This window comes from Coenobita brevimanus, chromosome 23, assembly GCF_032717465.1.
Source record: "Coenobita brevimanus isolate Jiangsu-jjx chromosome 23, ASM3271746v2, whole genome shotgun sequence".
Lineage (NCBI taxonomy): Eukaryota > Metazoa > Arthropoda > Malacostraca > Decapoda > Coenobitidae > Coenobita > Coenobita brevimanus.
The window spans coordinates 69,077,758-69,098,328 of NC_136976.1; the positions used below are offsets into that span (position 1 = coordinate 69,077,758).

The 20,571-nt window shown below is 44.7% G+C and overlaps 1 protein-coding gene across 1 annotated transcript in view; it reads right to left on the reverse strand.

Annotated features, from left to right (window-relative positions):
• The window catches only part of LOC145392739 (oxysterol-binding protein-related protein 11-like), a 93,783-nt gene extending 79,849 nt beyond the window's left edge, over positions 1-13,934 (reverse strand). The window contains exon 1 of the mRNA XM_080267037.1: positions 13,826-13,934. Coding sequence (XP_080123163.1) covers positions 13,826-13,837 — 12 coding nt within the window. The 5' untranslated portion in view covers positions 13,838-13,934. The remainder of the gene's footprint in view (positions 1-13,825) is intronic.
• Positions 13,935-20,571: the final 6,637 nt, after the last annotated feature.

Genomic DNA, 20,571 nt, shown 5'->3' on the forward strand with positions numbered 1-20,571 from the left:
CTGTCTGCTGTACTCATTCAGAACCAGCAAATACTAGCATCACTACCATAATGTACTGGGTTGCCAATTGATCAGGGTAGTTTATCAAATCAAATCTGGCTCAGATGTGTCAACAAGAACACACAATTCCCAAATAGCTGCCAACAAAACTGAATAAACTCATCTCCTATTTTGTGTGCGTGTGTGTATATATATATATATATATATATATATATTTTTTTTTTTTTTTTTTTTTTGCACCCCATGAGGAGCATAGGAACCCGGGGCTGGGCAAATTGGTCATGACATTTAAGGTGAGAGTGACCAGCCTCACTCATCCCTGAGTGGCATTATGTAAGCAATAAACCCCAACCACCCTTGGGTATAAACCCGCACCGGCTCAATGCGACTGGAGTGCCTTAATTACCCACTAAACCACAAGGCGCCATAATTTCGTAACATGGTTACCACCCAGCGCAGTACATGGTTTCCTGGTGTGCAGGAAATCATTTGGCTTGTCTCTCAGTGTGGAGTCACCTATAGGATGAAGGAAGAGGAAAGAATGAAGGAAAGAAAGACAGAAGAGGGAGTGTAAAGTCACCCGCACACAGAAGAAAAAAGAAAGAATGAAAGAAAGACAGAAGAGGAAGGATGGAAGAAAGCGAAGGGCAAACACCAAAAGCAGCACCACATTAAGTGAGTGGATGGTAAGTGCCCCCACCTACCACCAGAATGTATATATATATATATATATATATATATATATATATATATATACATATATATCTATCTAAATATCTATCTATCTATCTATCTATTGCCAGATGCCATAATCCCATAAGGGGTGGCCATTGTACTTTGAGTCATTTATTTTCGGGGAGGGGCACTATCCCTTCACCAACCCACTTGCTGACACGTAGGGAGCACGTATGGTTTGGTTATATGGTTACCATCCAGCGTTGTAAATGGTTTCTTGGCTTACAGGAAACCATTTGGCTTGTCACTCAATGTAAAGCTACCTGTAAAGGAAAGAAAAGCAATAAGAAGTGACAGGAATGATGGGAGAAATAGGAAGAGAGGAGGGCAGGCACAGAAAAAGAATGATACCGGTACAGGCTAAGGAAGAAGTAGGCAGTACTACATCAAGTGAGTGGATGATGGTCGCCACAACCTATCACTATATACAGTATATATATATATATATATATATACATATATATATATAGTAATCCCTCCACTATCCGACGTAATAGAGCCAAAGGCATGTCCGGAAAGTGGTCCTGTCTGGATAGTGGGCACCAGCCTCCAGGACTTGTACTTATGGACCCTAACTCAGAAAAACACCTATACAACTCCCTCTGGACATGCATAGCACCTATTTAAGACCCAAATCACATCAATAAGGAACATAAAAGACTGAAATAAATGCAAAAGAACCATAAAATTAGATTTTAGAGGTGAGTTTATACAATATTAAACATTCTGGGTACTTACAACAAGTCCCTGGCTCCTGGACTGGTACTTATGGACCCTAACTCAGAGAAATACCTCCCTACTGCACATGCATTGCACCTAATACCCTATTCACACCCAATAAGAGACATAAAAGAGTGAAATGAGGTGTTAGAGGTAAGTACAGTATGGAAAATACAGTACAGTGCAATATGAAACATTCTGGGTACTTACAGCAAGTCCCTGGCCATCTCGATGAATAACTGCCTCCTCTCAGACTCTGACAGTAAGAAGGATTTCCTGAAGCACTTGCAGTACACTGTTCATGAAATCTTGCACTGAACTTAGTCATTTGCACTCAGAAGTCCATTCTCTTAACACTGCGAACTCTTGTCTTACTTTTGCTCCATTGTAACTTTATGAAATAAGTGTTGCACTCTGCACTTAAAGTCTTTACACTCATAAATCCATTTTCTAAACATAACACACTCGTTAATTTTAGCTACATTGAAAGTCTATTAAATCAGTCTCTTTTCACTCAGAATTCTAATTTCTTAACAATATGCACTGTTTTTCTTTCATTGCACAACACTAAATTCCCGTGTGGTCTAGTGGAGAAGTTCTTGGCATTTAATCACTGTCAGAGTCTGAGAGTAGCACATGGAGGTGACCTAGGGGTGCGTCGCTGGGTCATGGTGATAGCATACCCACTGCAGACGACTCTGAAGATAGGCGCAAATTCACGTCGAGTGGTGACTCCACCGTGGCTGATGTGCTGGGCTGTGGCTCAGAGCATGAGGGCCTGTCTTGGGGAGGCAACGGAGTGGAGCAGGGCTGGGCACAGAGGGGGGTCACGGGCCTGAAAAAGCTGTCAATCGTTGATTGACGCAAGGAACGACGATTCTGACGATTTATGATGCGCTGCCTGAAAGCACGCACTTCCTCCACAAGTCCCAAGGGCCCCATCTCCCTGTCGCAGTCCGGGTGTTCCAGGTAGTCCAGAACGAACTCTAGGTGTTCCCGGAGTGCACTCAGCTTGGGGATGGCTGGAGTAGTGTCATGCTAAGAGGAGTCCGCATCATCGTCGCCGTCCTCGTCTGAATCTTCAAGCTGGGTACTGACACCTGCAACTGAAGATGCGATCTCGATATCAGACAGGGTCTGATACCCATGATCGCCCTCGTCGTCATCCAACCACTCACACACTTTGTCCACATCAACATCGTCCCCATGCACACGTAGCCGTGCATGGAAGTCATCCACGTCGAAACCTAGGAAATCATGCTCCACATCCATTCTGAGAAGCAGACAAGATCAACCATTTTCTAGTCTTGACAGGGACTTCCTTCCATGCACTGGCCCAGTTGTAAATGGCAGACTTGATATTGTAGCGGCGAAGGTTTTCCAAAGTCTGCTGGCCTCACGTGTCCCGTCCCTCCCTGCGCTTGTCCTCGTCCTCGAGAACAACCATCACCTCGTCCAGGAACTTCTGTCGGTATAGCCGCTTCGTTGCCACGATCACTCTTTGGTCCATTGGTTGGATGAGAGTAGTAGTATTAGGTGGCAGAAACATGCACCTAATGCGGCCATTCTCAGCCACCAAGTCCTTGCCGCACAGGTGGGCAGGTGCATTGTCGAGGAGAAGGAGGGCCTTTACCTGGTCGCGTGGGATTCCCAGTTTTTCTGTCTGGTAATGTATGACCTCCTTGACAAAATGGCGGTGGAACCAGTCTTTGAAGATCTGGGCTGTGAACCATGCCTTCAAGGAATGGTACCAAACGACAGGAAGGACATCCATCACCCCACGAAGACACCGAGGCTGCTTTGCACGGCCAACGATAACAGGCTTAAGCCGGTGCATGTCGTTAGCATTAGCACAACACAAAGTAGATATCCTTTGCTTGGAGAGCTTGCGGCCAGGTACCTGCTTCTCCGTCTCCTCGGCTAGAGTGTTCGTAGGCAAAGAGTGATAGAATAAACCAGTTTTGTCAGTGTTATAGACTTGACCGAGAGTGAGGCCCTCCCTGTCGATCAAGCCCTTCACCTTGTGCCGAAACTCCTCTACTCCATCCTCGTTAGCGTCCAAAGCTTCGCCATGAGACTTATGGTTGGTAAGGCCATGTCATAACTTGAATGCTCAGAGCCAACCCTCAGATGCCTTGAAGTCTAGGGCGTCGTGAAGCCTTGCAAACTTCTCAGCAGCAGCCTTCAGCACCGTGCCACGCACCATCACACCAGCAGCACGTTGCTGTCGATACCAAATCAACGTGGAGCGGTCGACTTCAGCATACTTGGGAGTAAACATCATCTTTCTCTCCACGTTGCGTTTGCTTTTCGACAAGAAGTCAGCCGTGTACTGCATGAGTTTGTCTCGGGATCTCTTGATATCAAACAAAGTAGATCAGGCCAGGTTGAACTCATGAAGGATGCGTGATGAAGACCATCCCGCATCCACTTTCTCCAATATCTCCCTCTTCTTCTCCAGAGTCAAAGCCACTCTCTTCCTCTTCTCAGGCGGCGGGGCCATCATCACACACACGAAGAAGAGCCACGAGAGCAGCAGGAGAGCCTGCAGCAGGTAAGGCACCTTCACAAAAGCGAGCACGTGGGCAGCCATGACGACGAGCGTGCACTCACGACAAGAGAAGGGCGGTAAGTGGGGAGGATGCAGGGGCGCTCTAGCGGACGTCGGAGGAATGACGCACCAAAACAAAGCTGTCCTGCGCTGTGCGCGCCAAGTTCAAATTACGGGCGGGAAAAAGACGGATTTTTTTCGAATTTTTTGCAGTTTTCAGATCATTTTGGGAATACTGGATCCCGGGATGATAATGTCCGGTAAGTGGGGATGTCCGGAAAGTGGGCGTCCGGATAGTACGGGGATTACTGTAATATATATATATATATATATATATATATATATATACAGTATATATACAGCATATATATATATATATATATATATATATATATACAGTATATATACAGCATATATATATATATATATATATATACAGCATATATATATATATATATACAGCATATATATATATATATATATATATATATATATATATATATATACATATATATATATAAATATATATATATATAAATATATATATATATATATATATATATATATATATATATATATATATATATATATACATATATATATATATATATATATATATATATATATATATGTATATATATATATATATATATATATATATATATATATATATATATATATATATATATATATATATATATATATATCTATCTATCTAACATATATATATATATATATATATATATATATATATATATATAACAGAACAGAGGAAGGAAAAAGAAATAAATAAAAGAAAAAAAATAATCCATACACCAGATTACTGGCGTCCTCTATTCATAAAATATCTGTAACAATTGGACTTGAATAGCTGTAGCTTGAAGTTTGGGGGGAAACAACTCTGGGGATGTGAGTTCCAGCGTGATGCAGTTTGGAGAATAAAAGAATTCTGATAGGCAGAAGTTCTGCAATATGGCTGTGTGACATTCCAGTCATGAGCGCTACCAGATGCCTGTGTAGCACAAGGGAAGGCATGGAGAGGCGGCACAATGGACGCAACTTCGTCTGAGCATTTGCCATAAATATATCTGTAAAATAATGCAAGGGAGGCAACATTCCTTCTTGCTTACAGTGAAGGTAGTAATAGCAGGGTTATTAATAATTCCAACAGCTTTGTTCTGAATTTTGTCTAGTTGTTTTAGTGCAACCTCTCCACATCCATTCCACATGTGTGAGCAATATTCAAGCTGAGAGCACACATGACTTATAAACTGTGCCTAACTGCTCATCAGTGAAGAAGTTACAGACTCTGTACAATAATCCAAGTTTCTTTAAGGTGGTTTTAGTACGTGATCTGATATGAGAGGTCCAGCTGAGGGCATTGTTATGTGAGACACCGAGAATTTCAATACTTTTGGAGATGGGAATATTAGTAGCTTTGAAGGTAACATACGAATCTGGAAATATCTGTCTATTTGTAAACTGTATATATTTGGTTTTACTAGCATTAAATGAGACAAGGTTGTTTTGTCCCCATTCACTGATCGTAGATAAGTCTTGATTTATGGAGATGGTTGTACTGAGTTGAGAGATAGAGTTATTAGACTCTGTAAATGGGAGTCTGAGTGGGAATGAACTGTGAAGTGTTGAGTCATCAGCATATGAATGGATGGGATTATGGGTGACAGATAAGAGATCATTAATATGAACCAGGAACAGGGTGGGCACCAGAACTTATCCCTGTGACATGCCAGTGTTAACTAAATGGAAATTGGAATATACATCATCTACTTTTACTCTTATTTTTCTGTCGCTGAGATATGAGGAAACCAGAGAAACAAATGACGTTAGTCCATAGTAAGGGAGTTTGGACTGCAGGGAACAGTGCCACAATCAGCCAAAAGCTTTACAAATATCAAGGGCTACTGCATGAGTTTCTCCGTGTTGGTCAATTGACTGATGGATGGTATGAGTCAGGAGCCTGGGCATGTCAATGGTGGATCTTTTGTGGTGAAAACCATACTGTCTATCACTAATTAGACTGTTGGATTCAAGATGTTTAACTATGTGCTTATTAATTAAATTTTCAAATCCTATATCAAGAGAAGATGTGACAGTTATTGGTCTGTAATCAGAGGGGTCTGAGGAATTTCCTTTCTTTGGAATTGGGTGGATATTGGCATCTTTCCATGAATTAGGGAATGAAGAAGTACATATGCATAATCTGAATAATTTAGCTAGAACAGAGGCAAGTTCTGGGAAACACTTTTTCAAAACAACTGGAGGAATTCCACCTGGACCAGGAGTTTTGTTGACTGGCAATTTGTCTAGGATGGATTTTACATGTCTGTATTTTAAGTGGAACAATTTCGGGAGAGTCATGTTCTAGTACTGGGATGTTCTGGCTTACTTCCTCTATGATAGAACCGGAATTTCTGGCAAATGTACTGGCAAAGATATTCACTTTCCCACGCGGGTCATTTCTAATGTTGCTATCTGAAGATTTTAGTGGGGGTGGATTTTCTATCTATCTATCTATCTATTGCTAGATTCTCAATCCCATTCGGGGTGACCACAAACAAATCACCTCCACGTCGCCCAGTCCCCCGCCATTTCACTGCCCCGCTCCCAACTCACACACCCCTCTCTCATATACCTCTCCACCCCATCCTTCCATCTCATCCTCGGCCTCCCCCTCCCTCTTCCCCCCTCCACCTCACTCACATTCACTCTCTTCGTCAGTCTATCACCCTCCATCCTCTACACACGGCCAAACCACCTCAGTGTATTCCTCCTAAAGCTTCCTATCACATCCACATCCACACCACAATGCTCCTTTATATTCTCATTTGTCAGTCTCTCTCTCCATGTGACTCCACAGGCTCCTCTTAAATAACTCATTTCCACTGCTCTCACTCTTGACTTGTGTCCTTCCAGCAACGTCCAAGCTTCATTTCCATACGTTAGAGTTGGTATCACAATACTGTCATGTAGTAACTTTTTCACTTCCAAGTCTCACTTCCCTGCTTCTTATCACTGCTTTCAAGGAACCAGCAACCTTTCTTCCCTGCTGTACCCTTTCCAGCACTTCACCCTCCAAACCTTACTCATCACACTACCCAAGTTTTTTTTTTTTTTTTTTTTTAACAGAACAGAGGAAAAAAAAAAAAATCCATACACCAGATTACTGGTGTCCTCTATTCATAAAATATTTGTAACAGTTAGACTTGAACAGTTGTGGGTTGAAATTTGGAGGAAAACAACTCTGCGGCAGCGAGTTCCAGAGAGATGCAGTTCGGGGAATGAAAGAATTCTGATAGGCAGAAGTTCTGCAATATGGTTGAGTGACATTCCAGTCATGAGCGCTACCAGATGCCCGTGTAGCACGAGGGAAGGCATGGAGAGGTGGCACCATGGACGTAACTTCGTCTGAGCATTTGCCAAAAAAATATCTGTAAAATAATGCAAGGGAGGCAACATTCCTTCTTACTTGCAGGGGAGGTAGTTTATATGTAATGGCAGGGTTGTTAATGATTCTAACAGCTTTATTCTGAATTTTGTCTAGTTGTCTTAATGCAACCTCTCCACAACCATTCCACAAGGGTGAGCAATATTCAAGCTGAGAGCGCATATGACTCTTATAAATTATAGCTAACTGCTCATCGGCGAAGAAGTTACGGACTCTGTACAATAAGTACTTAAATGTACTCACATTTTCCAATTCCTCACCATCCAACCTCGCTGTTCATTCATTTACTTCACCTCTCTCAAAGACCATCACTTTACTCTTCCCTACATTCACCTTTAGATTCCGTTTCTTACACACTCTCCCAAACTCATCCACCAAGCCTTGCAGCTCCCCTTCGTCTTCACTCAACAACACAGTATCATCTGCAAACAACAGTACAGGGAGTTTCCAAACACTACCCTCTCTCACCAGGGCCACTCCAACATCCACTACCCTACCTTGTACCTCTTGTATTACCCCATCCATGTACAGATTGAACAACCATGGAGACATGACACACCCCTGTTTCTGCAATATGGTTGAGTGACATTCCAGTCATGAGCGCTACCAGATGCCCGTGTAGCACGAGGGAAGGCATGGAGAGGTGGCACCATGGACGTAACTTCGTCTGAGCATTTGCCAAAAAAATATCTGTAAAATAATGCAAGGGAGGCAACATTCCTTCTTACTTGCAGGGGAGGTAGTTTATATGTAATGGCAGGGTTGTTAATGATTCTAACAGCTTTATTCTGAATTTTGTCTAGTTGTCTTAATGCAACCTCTCCACAACCATTCCACAAGGGTGAGCAATATTCAAGCTGAGAGCGCATATGACTCTTATAAATTATAGCTAACTGCTCATCGGCGAAGAAGTTACGGACTCTGTACAATAAGTACTTAAATGTACTCACATTTTCCAATTCCTCACCATCCAACCTCGCTGTTCATTCATTTACTTCACCTCTCTCAAAGACCATCACTTTACTCTTCCCTACATTCACCTTTAGATTCCGTTTCTTACACACTCTCCCAAACTCATCCACCAAGCCTTGCAGCTCCCCTTCGTCTTCACTCAACAACACAGTATCATCTGCAAACAACAGTACAGGGAGTTTCCAAACACTACCCTCTCTCACCAGGGCCACTCCAACATCCACTACCCTACCTTGTACCTCTTGTATTACCCCATCCATGTACAGATTGAACAACCATGGAGACATGACACACCCCTGTTTCAACCCAACTTTCAAAGAGAAAAATTCACTCAGTTCACCATCCACACGCACTGCAGCCTTAGCACCATCATACATATTCTTCACAGCATTCAACAACTTCCCATCTACTCCATATATTCTTAATACTTTCCACAATCCTTGTCTATCCACCCTGTCATATGCTTTCTCCAAATCCATGAAAGCCGCATACAACTTCTTTCCCTTATCTAGAAACGTTTCCACTAAAGATCTAAGAATGCATATCTGATCTACACAACCTCTTCCCTTCCTAAAGCCTCCCTGTTCTTCTCCAACTAATTCCTCTGTTCTTTCCCTGACTCTGTCAATAAGTATCCTACCACACACTTTTCCTATTATACTAAGAAGACAAATGCCCCTATGATTACCACACACTTCTTTTTCCCCTTTTCCTTTGTACAAGGGAATAATTATACCTGACTTCCAATCCTCCGGGACTCTACCTTTCTCCCACGCCAATCTGCACATCTTCCACATCCATTCTACTACTATCTCTTCCCCATGCTTCAGCATTTCACCGCACACTCCATCAATTCCTGGGGCTTTCCCCAATTAATTTTCTTCATTGCTTCCACAACTTCTATCCTACTGATTTCTTCCTGTCTTCTCACCTCCCTCCTTCTCCTAGCCATTCCCCAGCCACTTATACTCACATTACTTCCATCCTGTATGTTCAACAATTCCTTAAAGTGTTCTCTCCATCTGCTCAAGTCTTCTCCCTTCTCCACTAGTAATCTACCATTTTTATCTTTCACTCCCCTGCTAACTTCACTTCCACCCTGTCTTACTCTCTTCACCTCTTTCCAGAACATTTTCTTACAGTCCCTCCACTTTACACTCAAATTCCTTCCAAATTCCTCATCCACTTTCTTCTTACTCTCTCTTACTAATCTTTTCACCTCTCTCTTTCTTTCTACATATAACTCTCTCTTCCACCTCTCAACTTCTTCCACGCCCCTATTTCTCATCCATTCATTGTATGCTTTCTTCTTTTGTGCCACAGCCATCTCACCTCTTCAGTCCACCACGCTGTTCTTTGCACCCCCCTCCGTCTTCTCTTCCTTCCACACACCACATCACATGCTGCACATATTTCTTCTGTGAATAACCTGTACACACCTTCCACGTCCCCCATCTGCTCCAATTCATATTTGCCTAATCGTTCCTCCACTTCTCTCTTATACTCTGCCTTTTTCTCATCCTCTTGTAATCTTTCCACTCTCCTTGCAATTACTCTTTCCTCTCATCTTTCCATTCTTCTATTTCTCCATCTTACTTGGATCCTAATTCTGGCCACCACCAAGTAGTGGTCAGAAAGTCCACTCTCCCAGCCTCTATAAGCTCTCGCAGGTGTAGAGAGGTATATGATAGAGCGGGGGGTGTAAGCTGGGGGAAGGACAGCAAAATGGCTGGAGACAGGAAAACATGGGGGCAATTTGTTTTGAGCCACCCCTTACGGGATCAAAGCATCTGGCAATCAACAGATGTTTATAGAAGAAAGTTTACTTACAATTATCATATAGGTAGTATACTGGGAGTTTTGTTTTATTAACTCATCTGTCTAGTTTAGTTCTGACTCCCAGTTTTTCTTATGGTTCTTCATGTGTTTTAAATGATCGTTGTGGTCAATTTTATCACAAAGGCTGTGTTTCGCAATTCTCACCCCAATCCCCCTCTCAGAGAAGAAACATGCATTTCTGGCAAATAATCACACAAAATCAATTGAAACACATGAAAAACCATGAGAAAAAATGGGAATTACCAAAACCGGCTGCCTAACTGGGGGAGAAGGAGGTTCTGTTCCCCCACCCCTCAAGACATTGGCCATCCAGGCTGCCACAAAACTTTACCTTAAAAGTCACTCAAAATGAAGCCAGCTTCTAGAAAGCCAATGCTTCTTCAGCATGTTCATCCAGTTCAGCTGCACCCAATGCAGTGGGGATAGGGACTTTGCCACAGCCTGGCATGCATGTGGTCCAGACTATGGCAGAGTGTTGCTGCACTGCCAATAGTGCTTGTCTTTGTTGTATCAATACACTTTACAGTATTACTCTTTGGACACGGCTTCACTAAGTACAGTACAACCCCACGATTAAAGAAATCCTAAGGCTCGCTATATTACCTGATAACAACACTAAGCTATGTCCCAGTCCACAGGAGCACTGTCTGCACACAACACCAACATCTTTGAAAAGATGAGCTTGCTCTCAGGGGCAAGGGGGCTCACATCCAGCATGTGTCAATGTCATAGATGACTGGATAGAGAGACAGCTTATGCTTAGGCATGCTTCTCTCAGCTAGCTGATTGGTTTATTTAGGAAGATTGATAGGGGGTAACATGGTAGGAAATAATAACAAAGAAGGTTGAAAGAGGGATACACAGTTAGAAATCACTTAGAGGTAGCTCTCATGAGGTCCACATCCCTGTGCCATAGTCATGGCTTGCAATTATCAAGATGCATCATAAAACCCTCTAAAGATGCACTTCCTAAGAAAATGTCATAGAGGAGAGCTCCCCTCCACACTATTCTGATAATATCACAGAACAAAGAAAGCTGCTGGGCACTGATATGCCAAAGAAATCATATAATTTTGGCCTAGTACTGGTTTATCCTGACATAACCTTGGTGTAAAGGTAAAGAGTTATATACTGGGGATTATTCCCAGCTAATGGATACTGACATAACTATGCTCATTACTGAACTTTGGCAGTTCTAAACACAATCGCTTCTATACGCATCTGTTGCAAAGGAATTTGAGTGTAAAGTGGAGGGACCGTAAGAAAATGTTCTGGAAAGAGGTGAAGAGAGTAAGACAGGGTGACTGAAGTTAGCAGGGGAGTGAAAACTAAAAATGGTAAATTACTAGTGGAGAAGGGAGAAAAAGTGAGCAGATGGAGAGAATACTTTAAGGAATTACTGAACATACATGACGGAAGTAATGTGAGTATAAGTGGCTGGGGAATGGCTGGGAGGAGGAGGGAGGTGAGAAGACAGGAAGAAATCAGTAAGATAGAAGTTGTGGAAGCAATGAAGAAAGTCAAAATGGGGAAAGCCCCAGGAATTGATGGAGTGTGTGGTGAAATGCTGAAGCATGGGGGAGAGATAGTAGTAGAAAGGATGTGGAAGTTGTGTAGATTGGCTTGGGAAGAGGGAAGGGTTCCAGAGGACTGGAAATCAGGTATAATTGTTCCTTAATATAAAAGAAAAGGGGAGAGAGAAGTATGTGGTAACCATAGGGGTATTTGGCTTCTTAGTGTGACTGGTAAAGTACATGGTAGAATACTCATTGATAGGGTTAGGCATATGACAGAGGAGCTAGTTGGAGAAGAACAAGGGGGATTTAGGAAGGGAAAAGGGTGTGTAGATCAGATATTTGTTTTAAGATGTTTAGTGGAGAAGTATCTAGAGAAGGGAAAGAAAGTGTATGCTGCCTTCATGGACATGGAGAAAGCTTATGACAGAATAGATAGGCAAGGTATGTGGAAGGTATTAAGAATATATGAGTGGATGGGAAATTGTTGAATGCTGTGAAGAGTATGTACGAAGGAGCTAGGGCTACTGTGCGAATGGATGGTGAGCTGAGTGAGTTCTTTGATCTCAATGTGGGACTGAAACAGGGTTGTGTGATGTCTTCATGGCTGTTTAATATATACATGGATGGTGTTGTAAAGGAGGTGCAGGGTAGGGCACTGGATGTGGGGGTGGCTCTAATGAATGAGGGTGAGATTTGGAAGATTCCTCCATCAATTCCTGGGGCCTTTCCCAACTTGATCTTCTTCACTGCTTCCACTACTTCCGTCCTACTGATCTCTTCCTCCCTCCTCTCATCTCTTCTTCTCCCAGCCATGACAGTACTGTGATGCCAACTCTAACGTATGGAAGTGAAGCTTGGACACTGTTGGAAGGACACAAGTCAAGGGTGAGAGCAGTGGAAATGAGTTGTTTAAGAGGTGCCTGTGGACTCACATGGAGAGACAGGCTGACAAATGAGGATATAAAGAAGCGTTGTGGTGTGGATGTGATAGGAAGCATTAGGAGGAACACACTGAGGTGGTTTGGCCATGTGGCAAGGATGGAGGGTAAGAAACTGACGAGGAGAGTGTATGTGAGTGAGGTGGAGGGTGGGAGAGGAAGGGGGAGGCCGAGGATGAGATGGAGGGATGGGGTGGAGGGGTACATGAGAGAGGGGGGGGGGGTGAGTTCGAAGCAGGGCAGTGAAATGGCGGGGGACAGGGCAACATGGAGGCAATTTGTTTGTGGCCACCCTGTACAGGATTGAGGCGTCTGGCAACAGATAGATAGATAGAAAGTAAGGATGTGAGTACGATTCTCTGGCTCCCGTACGGTATCCATCTTTTATTGCGTCAACATTAAAATGAACTAAACTAACCTAACCTAACCTACCCAATCTTAACCTAATTTTAACATAGATGCAATAAAGGACAGAGCCACAAATTGGACAATCCCACCACCCCTCCATTTTTACCTAGTACCAGTAGTAAAAGATGCATTTACAGTGGATGTGTATTGAAGAGAAACTGCTTACAACTGCAAAAAGTAAATGTTGCATATATTAATTTGTCTCCGCTGGCCAGGGTGTAATGACAAAATAATACCAGATTCTCCAGCTCCCACAGTTGCTTCAACTGTTACTGCATTTACTAATTTACACTTCGGAGAAATAAGGCATCTGCAACATAAAAGAGAGAATAGCCCCACTCAAACTCTGTCAATGTCGAAAAGCACATTAAAAACTTGCTTGATTATGAACAAACTTTTAACTATCCTCAAAACTAAAATACTGTCCAGATGTCGAAATATATTTTCGTCCTTTGAAAAAAATACATAACACCCAAACTTATATAACATATGAGGATTAACATCGCTAGCTGCCACAAAAATCCGTAACTTTACTGCTTTTCCACATGTAAACATGGCCAATTTTACATGTAATACGAATAATGAAGTTTCTTGACTTAAGGTGATTCGGGAGGCGATGTCACTTTATGACCGTAAACATGTTACATCTACAATAATACAATTCACGCAGCCTTACCTTCAGTTTCATTGCTTTGATTCCAATGTGTGTTCAGCAATATCCTCTATACTGCCGTACGAGTTTTTACACAAAATTATCAGCACCTGCCTCCCGTCCACCGTCGCCAGATCAGCTGTTTATGAATAATCCATTCGAACTCTTTCCGGTGATTTCAAAAATCAACCAAAGTAACTAACATGCCTTGTCCAGAACACTATTACTTTTCTAACTTCTGATATTATCTGGTGTATATTTAACAAACAGGGTAACATCGGTTAAGCAAGCACTACCATTGTACTGTACTATCGCTGGCAGTTGAAAGGAATCGGACAATTGAACCCTATATCCACTATTACTACTCTTACCAATGTCTCGCGCACTGCCCCGCTGGTGACTGAATTTTACGTTTTATCTTTGCTGGACTAACTGATCGTAACTTCATGACTTGGTCAAGCTTTAACATGAGAAATAGGTTTTAACTGTATAATACTTTGCATTTAACATATATTTATGTAAAAAAAAAATCGCTACCTAAAGTTTTTTTTATTGTAGCCTACAGTTTGCATCATTTTAACGGTGAGTACTCATCGTCGTGAGGGAGATATGCACCCTCGAGGAGTTCCCCTAAAACGGAGCCGCAACCCCACCCCCACCCCAAGAAGACACCACGGTGGGGCATGTAAAGGATACGCCGGGTCCGAGCGAGACGGGCCCCGGTACGTCACGAACCTACGCCCCTCCTCCCCTCAACATGACCAATAGCAACCTCACAGTAATGGCCAACTACATCTCGGCCGGCCCATTCTTCGCCAGGATCGGGGTGGGACTTGTCTTAGTACAGTCCCAAACAGCACCACGGCATCGGCTACCGTCCGTGTCGGGGAAGGATCGGCCACCATACGTCCTTCTGCTGTTGTCCCCTGCAGCATTGCAGCATCGGCCACCATCCGTGCCGGTGAAAGGTCGGCCACTGCCTCCTCCTCCTTCGGGAACAGCACCGCGGCATCGGCCACCGTCCGTGCCGGGGAAGGGTTGGGCACCGTACACCCTTTTGCTGCTGCCCTCAGGGTCTGTGGAACCACGGCATCGGCCACCGTCCGTGTCGGGGAAGGGTCGGCCACCATACGTCCTTCTGCTGTTGCCCCCTGCAGCACCTTGGCATCAGCCACCATCTGTGCTGGGGAAGGGTCGGCCACTGTATGCCCTTCTGCTGCAGCCACACCTAGAACCAGGCCCCCGGTGGCGGCCACTTTACGCCCTGAGTTGGACATGTCGGCCACTGTACGCACGTCAGCTGGTGTACCAGAGGGAAGCGGAACCGTGACATCAGCCACCGTCCATGTCGGGGAAGGGTTGGCCATCTTACGCCCTTCTGCTGCAACTCTCAGGGTCTGTGGAACCTCGATATTGGCCACCGTCTGTGTCGGGGAAGGGTCGGCCACCATGCACCCTTCATCCACAGCCTCTAGGGCTTCCCCGTTGGAAAGAGTCCCTGGCACGGCCCACCCTCCACCCAAAGGCCGCCGGGACGTTCCCACACTCTCTACAGGTGTGGTTCCTAGGAGGAGCTGCAGTTCGAGGTGTGGTGGCCGATTGCTGAGGAGGGGATCCATGAACGCCCTTCGAATTGCCCCTGGCCGACGCCCGAACCTGACGGATGCCACCTGGAGGGGACACCACAGCCAAACCCTGACGGCACCCCAGCAGCATGGCGACCACAGTCCCCAGCCTCCCAGGGACGTCCCCCGAACTCCAGGGCAGAACCTCCTGGGCTTCTCCCTCTGCCGGCCCTCTGCCTGGAGCAGGAGGCGTCAGAAATGACTCCTGACCCTGTTCGGCCCCAGCCCCGAGGGCCACTCACTAGGTCGAGCCTCCGCCATGAGTGAGCCTCCCTGCACCCCTGACCAGGACCACGCCCGGGCCACGACACCTCCTGTAGTGGTTCCGTGCTTCCTACAGGAAAGCACGTCCGTGGGCCAACCCTCTACACCCGGGTGCCACCTCGACTAGACCTAGGTTTCAGCAGCCCAAGAACCTCTATAGTGCAACCGGGAAATAGAAACTGACCATACCCGTATTGTGTGTAGGGTCTCAGAACAGTGATGCAGTGAAAGCCAATAGTGAACGTACCTATAAAGTGTACTCTGACATACGGTGCGAGTTAGGCTAGTCCAGAAACTAAGAACGATACACAAGGACTAAGGGGAGGACTTGGACTCTCCAGCCCCTATGTATTATTTACATATGTTACAGTCTATCTATCTATCTATTGCCAGACGCCTCAGTCCCGTTTGGGGTGGCCACAAACAAATCGCCTCCAAGTCGCCCTGTCCCCCGCCATTTCACTGCCCTGCTCCCAACTCACACACCCCTCTCTCATATACCTCTCCACCCCATCCCTCCATCTCATCCTCGGCCTCCCCCTCCCTCTTCCCCCCTCCACCTCACTCACATACACTCTCTTCGTCAGTCTTTCACCCTCCATCCTCTCCACATGGCCAAACCACCTCAGTGTGTTCCTCATAACGCTTCCTATCACATCCACATCCACACCACAATGCTCCTTTATATCCTCATTCGTCAGCCTGTCTCTCCATGTGACTCCACAGGCTTCTCTTAAATAACTCATTTCCACTGCCCTCACTCTTGACTTGTGTCCATCCAACAACGTCCAAGCTTCACTTCCAAACGTTAGAGTTGGTATCACAATACTGTCATGTAGTAACTTTTTCACCTCCATGCTCACTTCCCTGTTTCTTATCACTGCTTTCAAAGAACCAGCAACCTTTCTTCCCTGCTGTACCCTTTCAAGCACTTCACCCTCCAACCCTCCATCCTTACTCATCACACTACCCAAGTACTTAAACGTACTCACATTTTCCAATTCCTCACCATCCAACCTCGCTGTACATTCACTGACTTCACCTCTCTCAAAGACCATCACTTTACTCTTCCCTACATTCACCTTTAGATTCCGTTTCTTACACACTCTCCCAAACTCATCCACCAAGCCTTGCAGCTCCCCTTCGTCTTCACTCAACAACACAGTATCATCTGCAAACAACAGTACAGGGAGTTTCCAAACACTATCCTCTCTCACCAGGGCGACTCCAACATCCACTACCCTACCTTGTACCTCTTTTATTACCCCATCCATGTACAGATTGAACAACCATGGAGACATGACACATCCCTATTTCAACCCAACTTTCAAAGAGAAAAATTCACTTAGTTCACCATCCACATGCACTGCAGCCTTCGCACCATCGTACATACTCTTCACAGCATTCAACAACTTCCCATCTACTCCATATATTCTTAATACTTTCCACAATCCTTGTCTATCCACCCTGTCATATGTTATCTCCAAATCCATGAAAGCCGCGTACAACTTCTTTCCCTTCTCTAGAAACTTTTCCACTAAAGATCTAAGAATGAATATCTGATCTACACAACCTCTTCCCTTCCTAAAGCCTCCCTGTTCTTCTCCAATTAATTTCTCTGTTCTTTCTCTAACTCTGTCAATAAGTATCCTACCATACACTTTTCCTATTATACTAAGAAGACAAATGCCCCTATGATTACCACACACTTCTTTTTCCCCTTTTCCTTTGTACAAGGGAATAATTATACCTGACTTCCAGTCCTCTGGGACTCTACATTCGTCCCACGCCAATCTGCACATCTTCCACATCCATTCTACTACTATCTCTCCCCCATGCTTCAGCATTTCACCACACACTCCATCAATTCCTGGGGCTTTCCCCGATTTAACTTTCTTCATTGCTTCCACAACTTCTATCTTACTGATTTCTTCCTGTCTTCTCACCTCCCTCCTTCTCCCATCCATTCCCTAGCCACTTAATACTCGCATTACTTCCATCCTCTATGTTCAATAATTCCTTAAAGTGTTCTCTCCATCTGCTCACTTTTTCTCCCTTCTCCAGTAGTAATCTACCATTTTTATCTTTCACTCCCCTGCTAACTTCACTTCCACCCTGTCTTACTCTTTTCACCTCTTTACAGAACATTTTCTTACAGTCCCTCCACTTTACACTCAAATTCCTCATCCACTTTCTTCTTACCCTCTCTTACTAATCTTTTCACCTCTCTCTTTCTTTCTACATATAACTCTCTCTTCCGCCTCTCAACTTCTTCCACGCCCCTATTTCTCATCCATTCATTGTATGCTTTCTTCTTTTATGCCACAGCCTGTCTCACCTCTTCAGTCCACCACGCTGTTCTTTGCACCCCCCTCCGTCTTCTCTTCCTTCCACACACCACATCACACGCTGCACATATTTCTTCTGTAAATATCCTACACACACCTTCCACGTCTCTCATCTGCTCCAATTCATATTTGCCCAATCGTTCCTCCACTTCTCTCTTATACTCTGCTTTTTTCTCATCCTCTTGTAACCTTTCCACTCTCCTTGCAACTACTCCTTCCTCTCGTCTCTCCCTTCTTCTATTCCTCCATTTTACTTGAATCCTAATTCTGGCCACCACCAAGTAGTGTTCAGAAAGTCCACTCCCCCAACCTCTATAAGCTCTTGCATCCATTACACATCTTCGCATCCTTTCATCCACACGCACATAATCAATCATTGCCTTCCGTTCATTCAGTTCACCACCCACCCTTCTCGTCACTCGCCATGTATACCTGTGGATCATTTTATGCCTGAAGAGGGTATTGGCTATCACCAACCCCCTCCCAGCACAAATGTCCACTAACGCACTCCCATTCTCATCTATCTCAGCAGGCACACCCCACTCACCAACTATTCCATCCACCTTCACATTCCCAACTTTACCATTCATATCACCGATCAAAAACACTCTCTCATTCCTTCCAAACTTTTCCATGCACACTTCTACATTTGTCCAGAACTCTTCTCCCACTCTTCTAGCACGATCTTGCGTTGGCGCTTACACATACACAATCGCCCACATTTGTATTCCAACTTTCAACTTTACCCACACAATCCTTGACCCAACTGATCCATACTGTCTTATGCTCTTCTTCCATCTTTTACTCACAACTATACATACTCCTTCCTTTGCCCTCTCATTCTCACCTACTCCTGCACATATACCCCATCCATACTCCCATTCTCTCACACTTTCTCCTCTCCATTTTGTTTCAGTTATTCCACATACATCCACTTTCGCATCCTCAAGCACCTGGACAATCTCTCTCTCATCTCATCGTTCGCTCCTCTTACATTCCATGTACCCATTACCAAGTCCTTTGTCCGGTCCTGGGTCGTCATCGTTTGTTCAGTCCTTGTCCGAGGCTTCTTGTTTTTTTTTTTTTAGTTAGTTGTTTTCCGGGGAGGGGCACTAACCCTCCGTCAGTTACAGACTGACGGTAATCACATATATACGTATAGTGTGCTGTGAGTACTGCCACTAATAAGCCTGTCACTGTACCTGTGCCTTGTTTTGTGTACCAATGTATGGATATTGTAAGGAAGTTGAATTAAGGCAACATATGTGTTAACGTAGCTTGCCGAGTTTTTTTGTCCTGTTCCTCTGTTAGGTGTTCTATACCTCATACCAATTAATCTGGCCAGGCATGTATGGCAACACTGTTTCCGCCGAGATGCTGATTGGCTGGAGGTGTTTGTTCGATTTCGTTGTTGCGTACTCTATTATCAGATATGATACTGAGTTTGTCGACAATACAATCGTCAAAAGCAATAAGAAATCCGTTATATACTTAACAACAATGAAATCTGCGTAGGAAGATAGAAATATGAGTCAACAAAGTATTATAATAGTCCAAGTCAAGGTCAGCATTCGAACAATTCCTTTAAATCTCCGTCACTCGATAAAATTACAGAAAATTAAGGAAACCTGCTTAATCCAAGCGCTGGTGTAGCACACCCTTGGGCAATGGGAGGAGGGCAGCTACAGGCCGTCTCTTTCCTGTCAGTGTGGCAACTGGCTGTCACCGGGGCCCAACTCCCTGATGGGATTACAAAGTGCGGCTGCTGTCCGTCACCCGCCTGCAATCGCAACTACTGGCCATTGTTGAAGTCCCGTATGAGATGCAACGTGTAGGCGAAGGGCAGCTACAGGCTGTCCCTTGTCTACTGGTGCGGCTGCCGGCCGTCACCAGGATTGTGCCCCTCGAGGCAACTGCAGAAGGGGAGAGGGCATACCGTTCTCTCCCCGTGTGTGGCAACCGGCCGTCGCGGGTTCTGCATGGGGGTGGGCAGCACTCTGAGCGGCTGCTGGCCATCTCTTAAGGGTGCAGCTACTGGCCACCGCTGTTGCACGGCTACAGGCAGTTGCAGGAGCATGGCTACAGAATGTTGCTTTAAAGGTGCAGCTACCGGCCGTCACTGGTGCATGGCTACAGGCCGTTGCTTTAACTGTGCAGCTACCGGCCGTCACTGGGGTGCTGCCTGGATCTAGGTTTCTAGCTGTACCTCGATCCTGTTGAAGGCTGGGTCGGTGGAAGGGTAATGCGCCCGGACTGAGATGTTCGCTCCGGGTACATTCCAGGGAATACGGGCGCGCGGCTATATGGGACTTACGTCCATATCGCACGGACGTTGCGCGCGCCCTACTTACCCCTCCGTTGTCGCCTCCTTGGGGTGTTGTGATGCCCTCCTCAGTTGTTACTATTTCATAAACAATATCCAAAGCCTACGCTATTGAGTTAACATAGACCTTGATAGTTCCTCATAAAAATTAGATAAGTTCATTTATGGAATGACGGGGAATAGTCTTGGGAGCGAAACTGCGAATTGTCG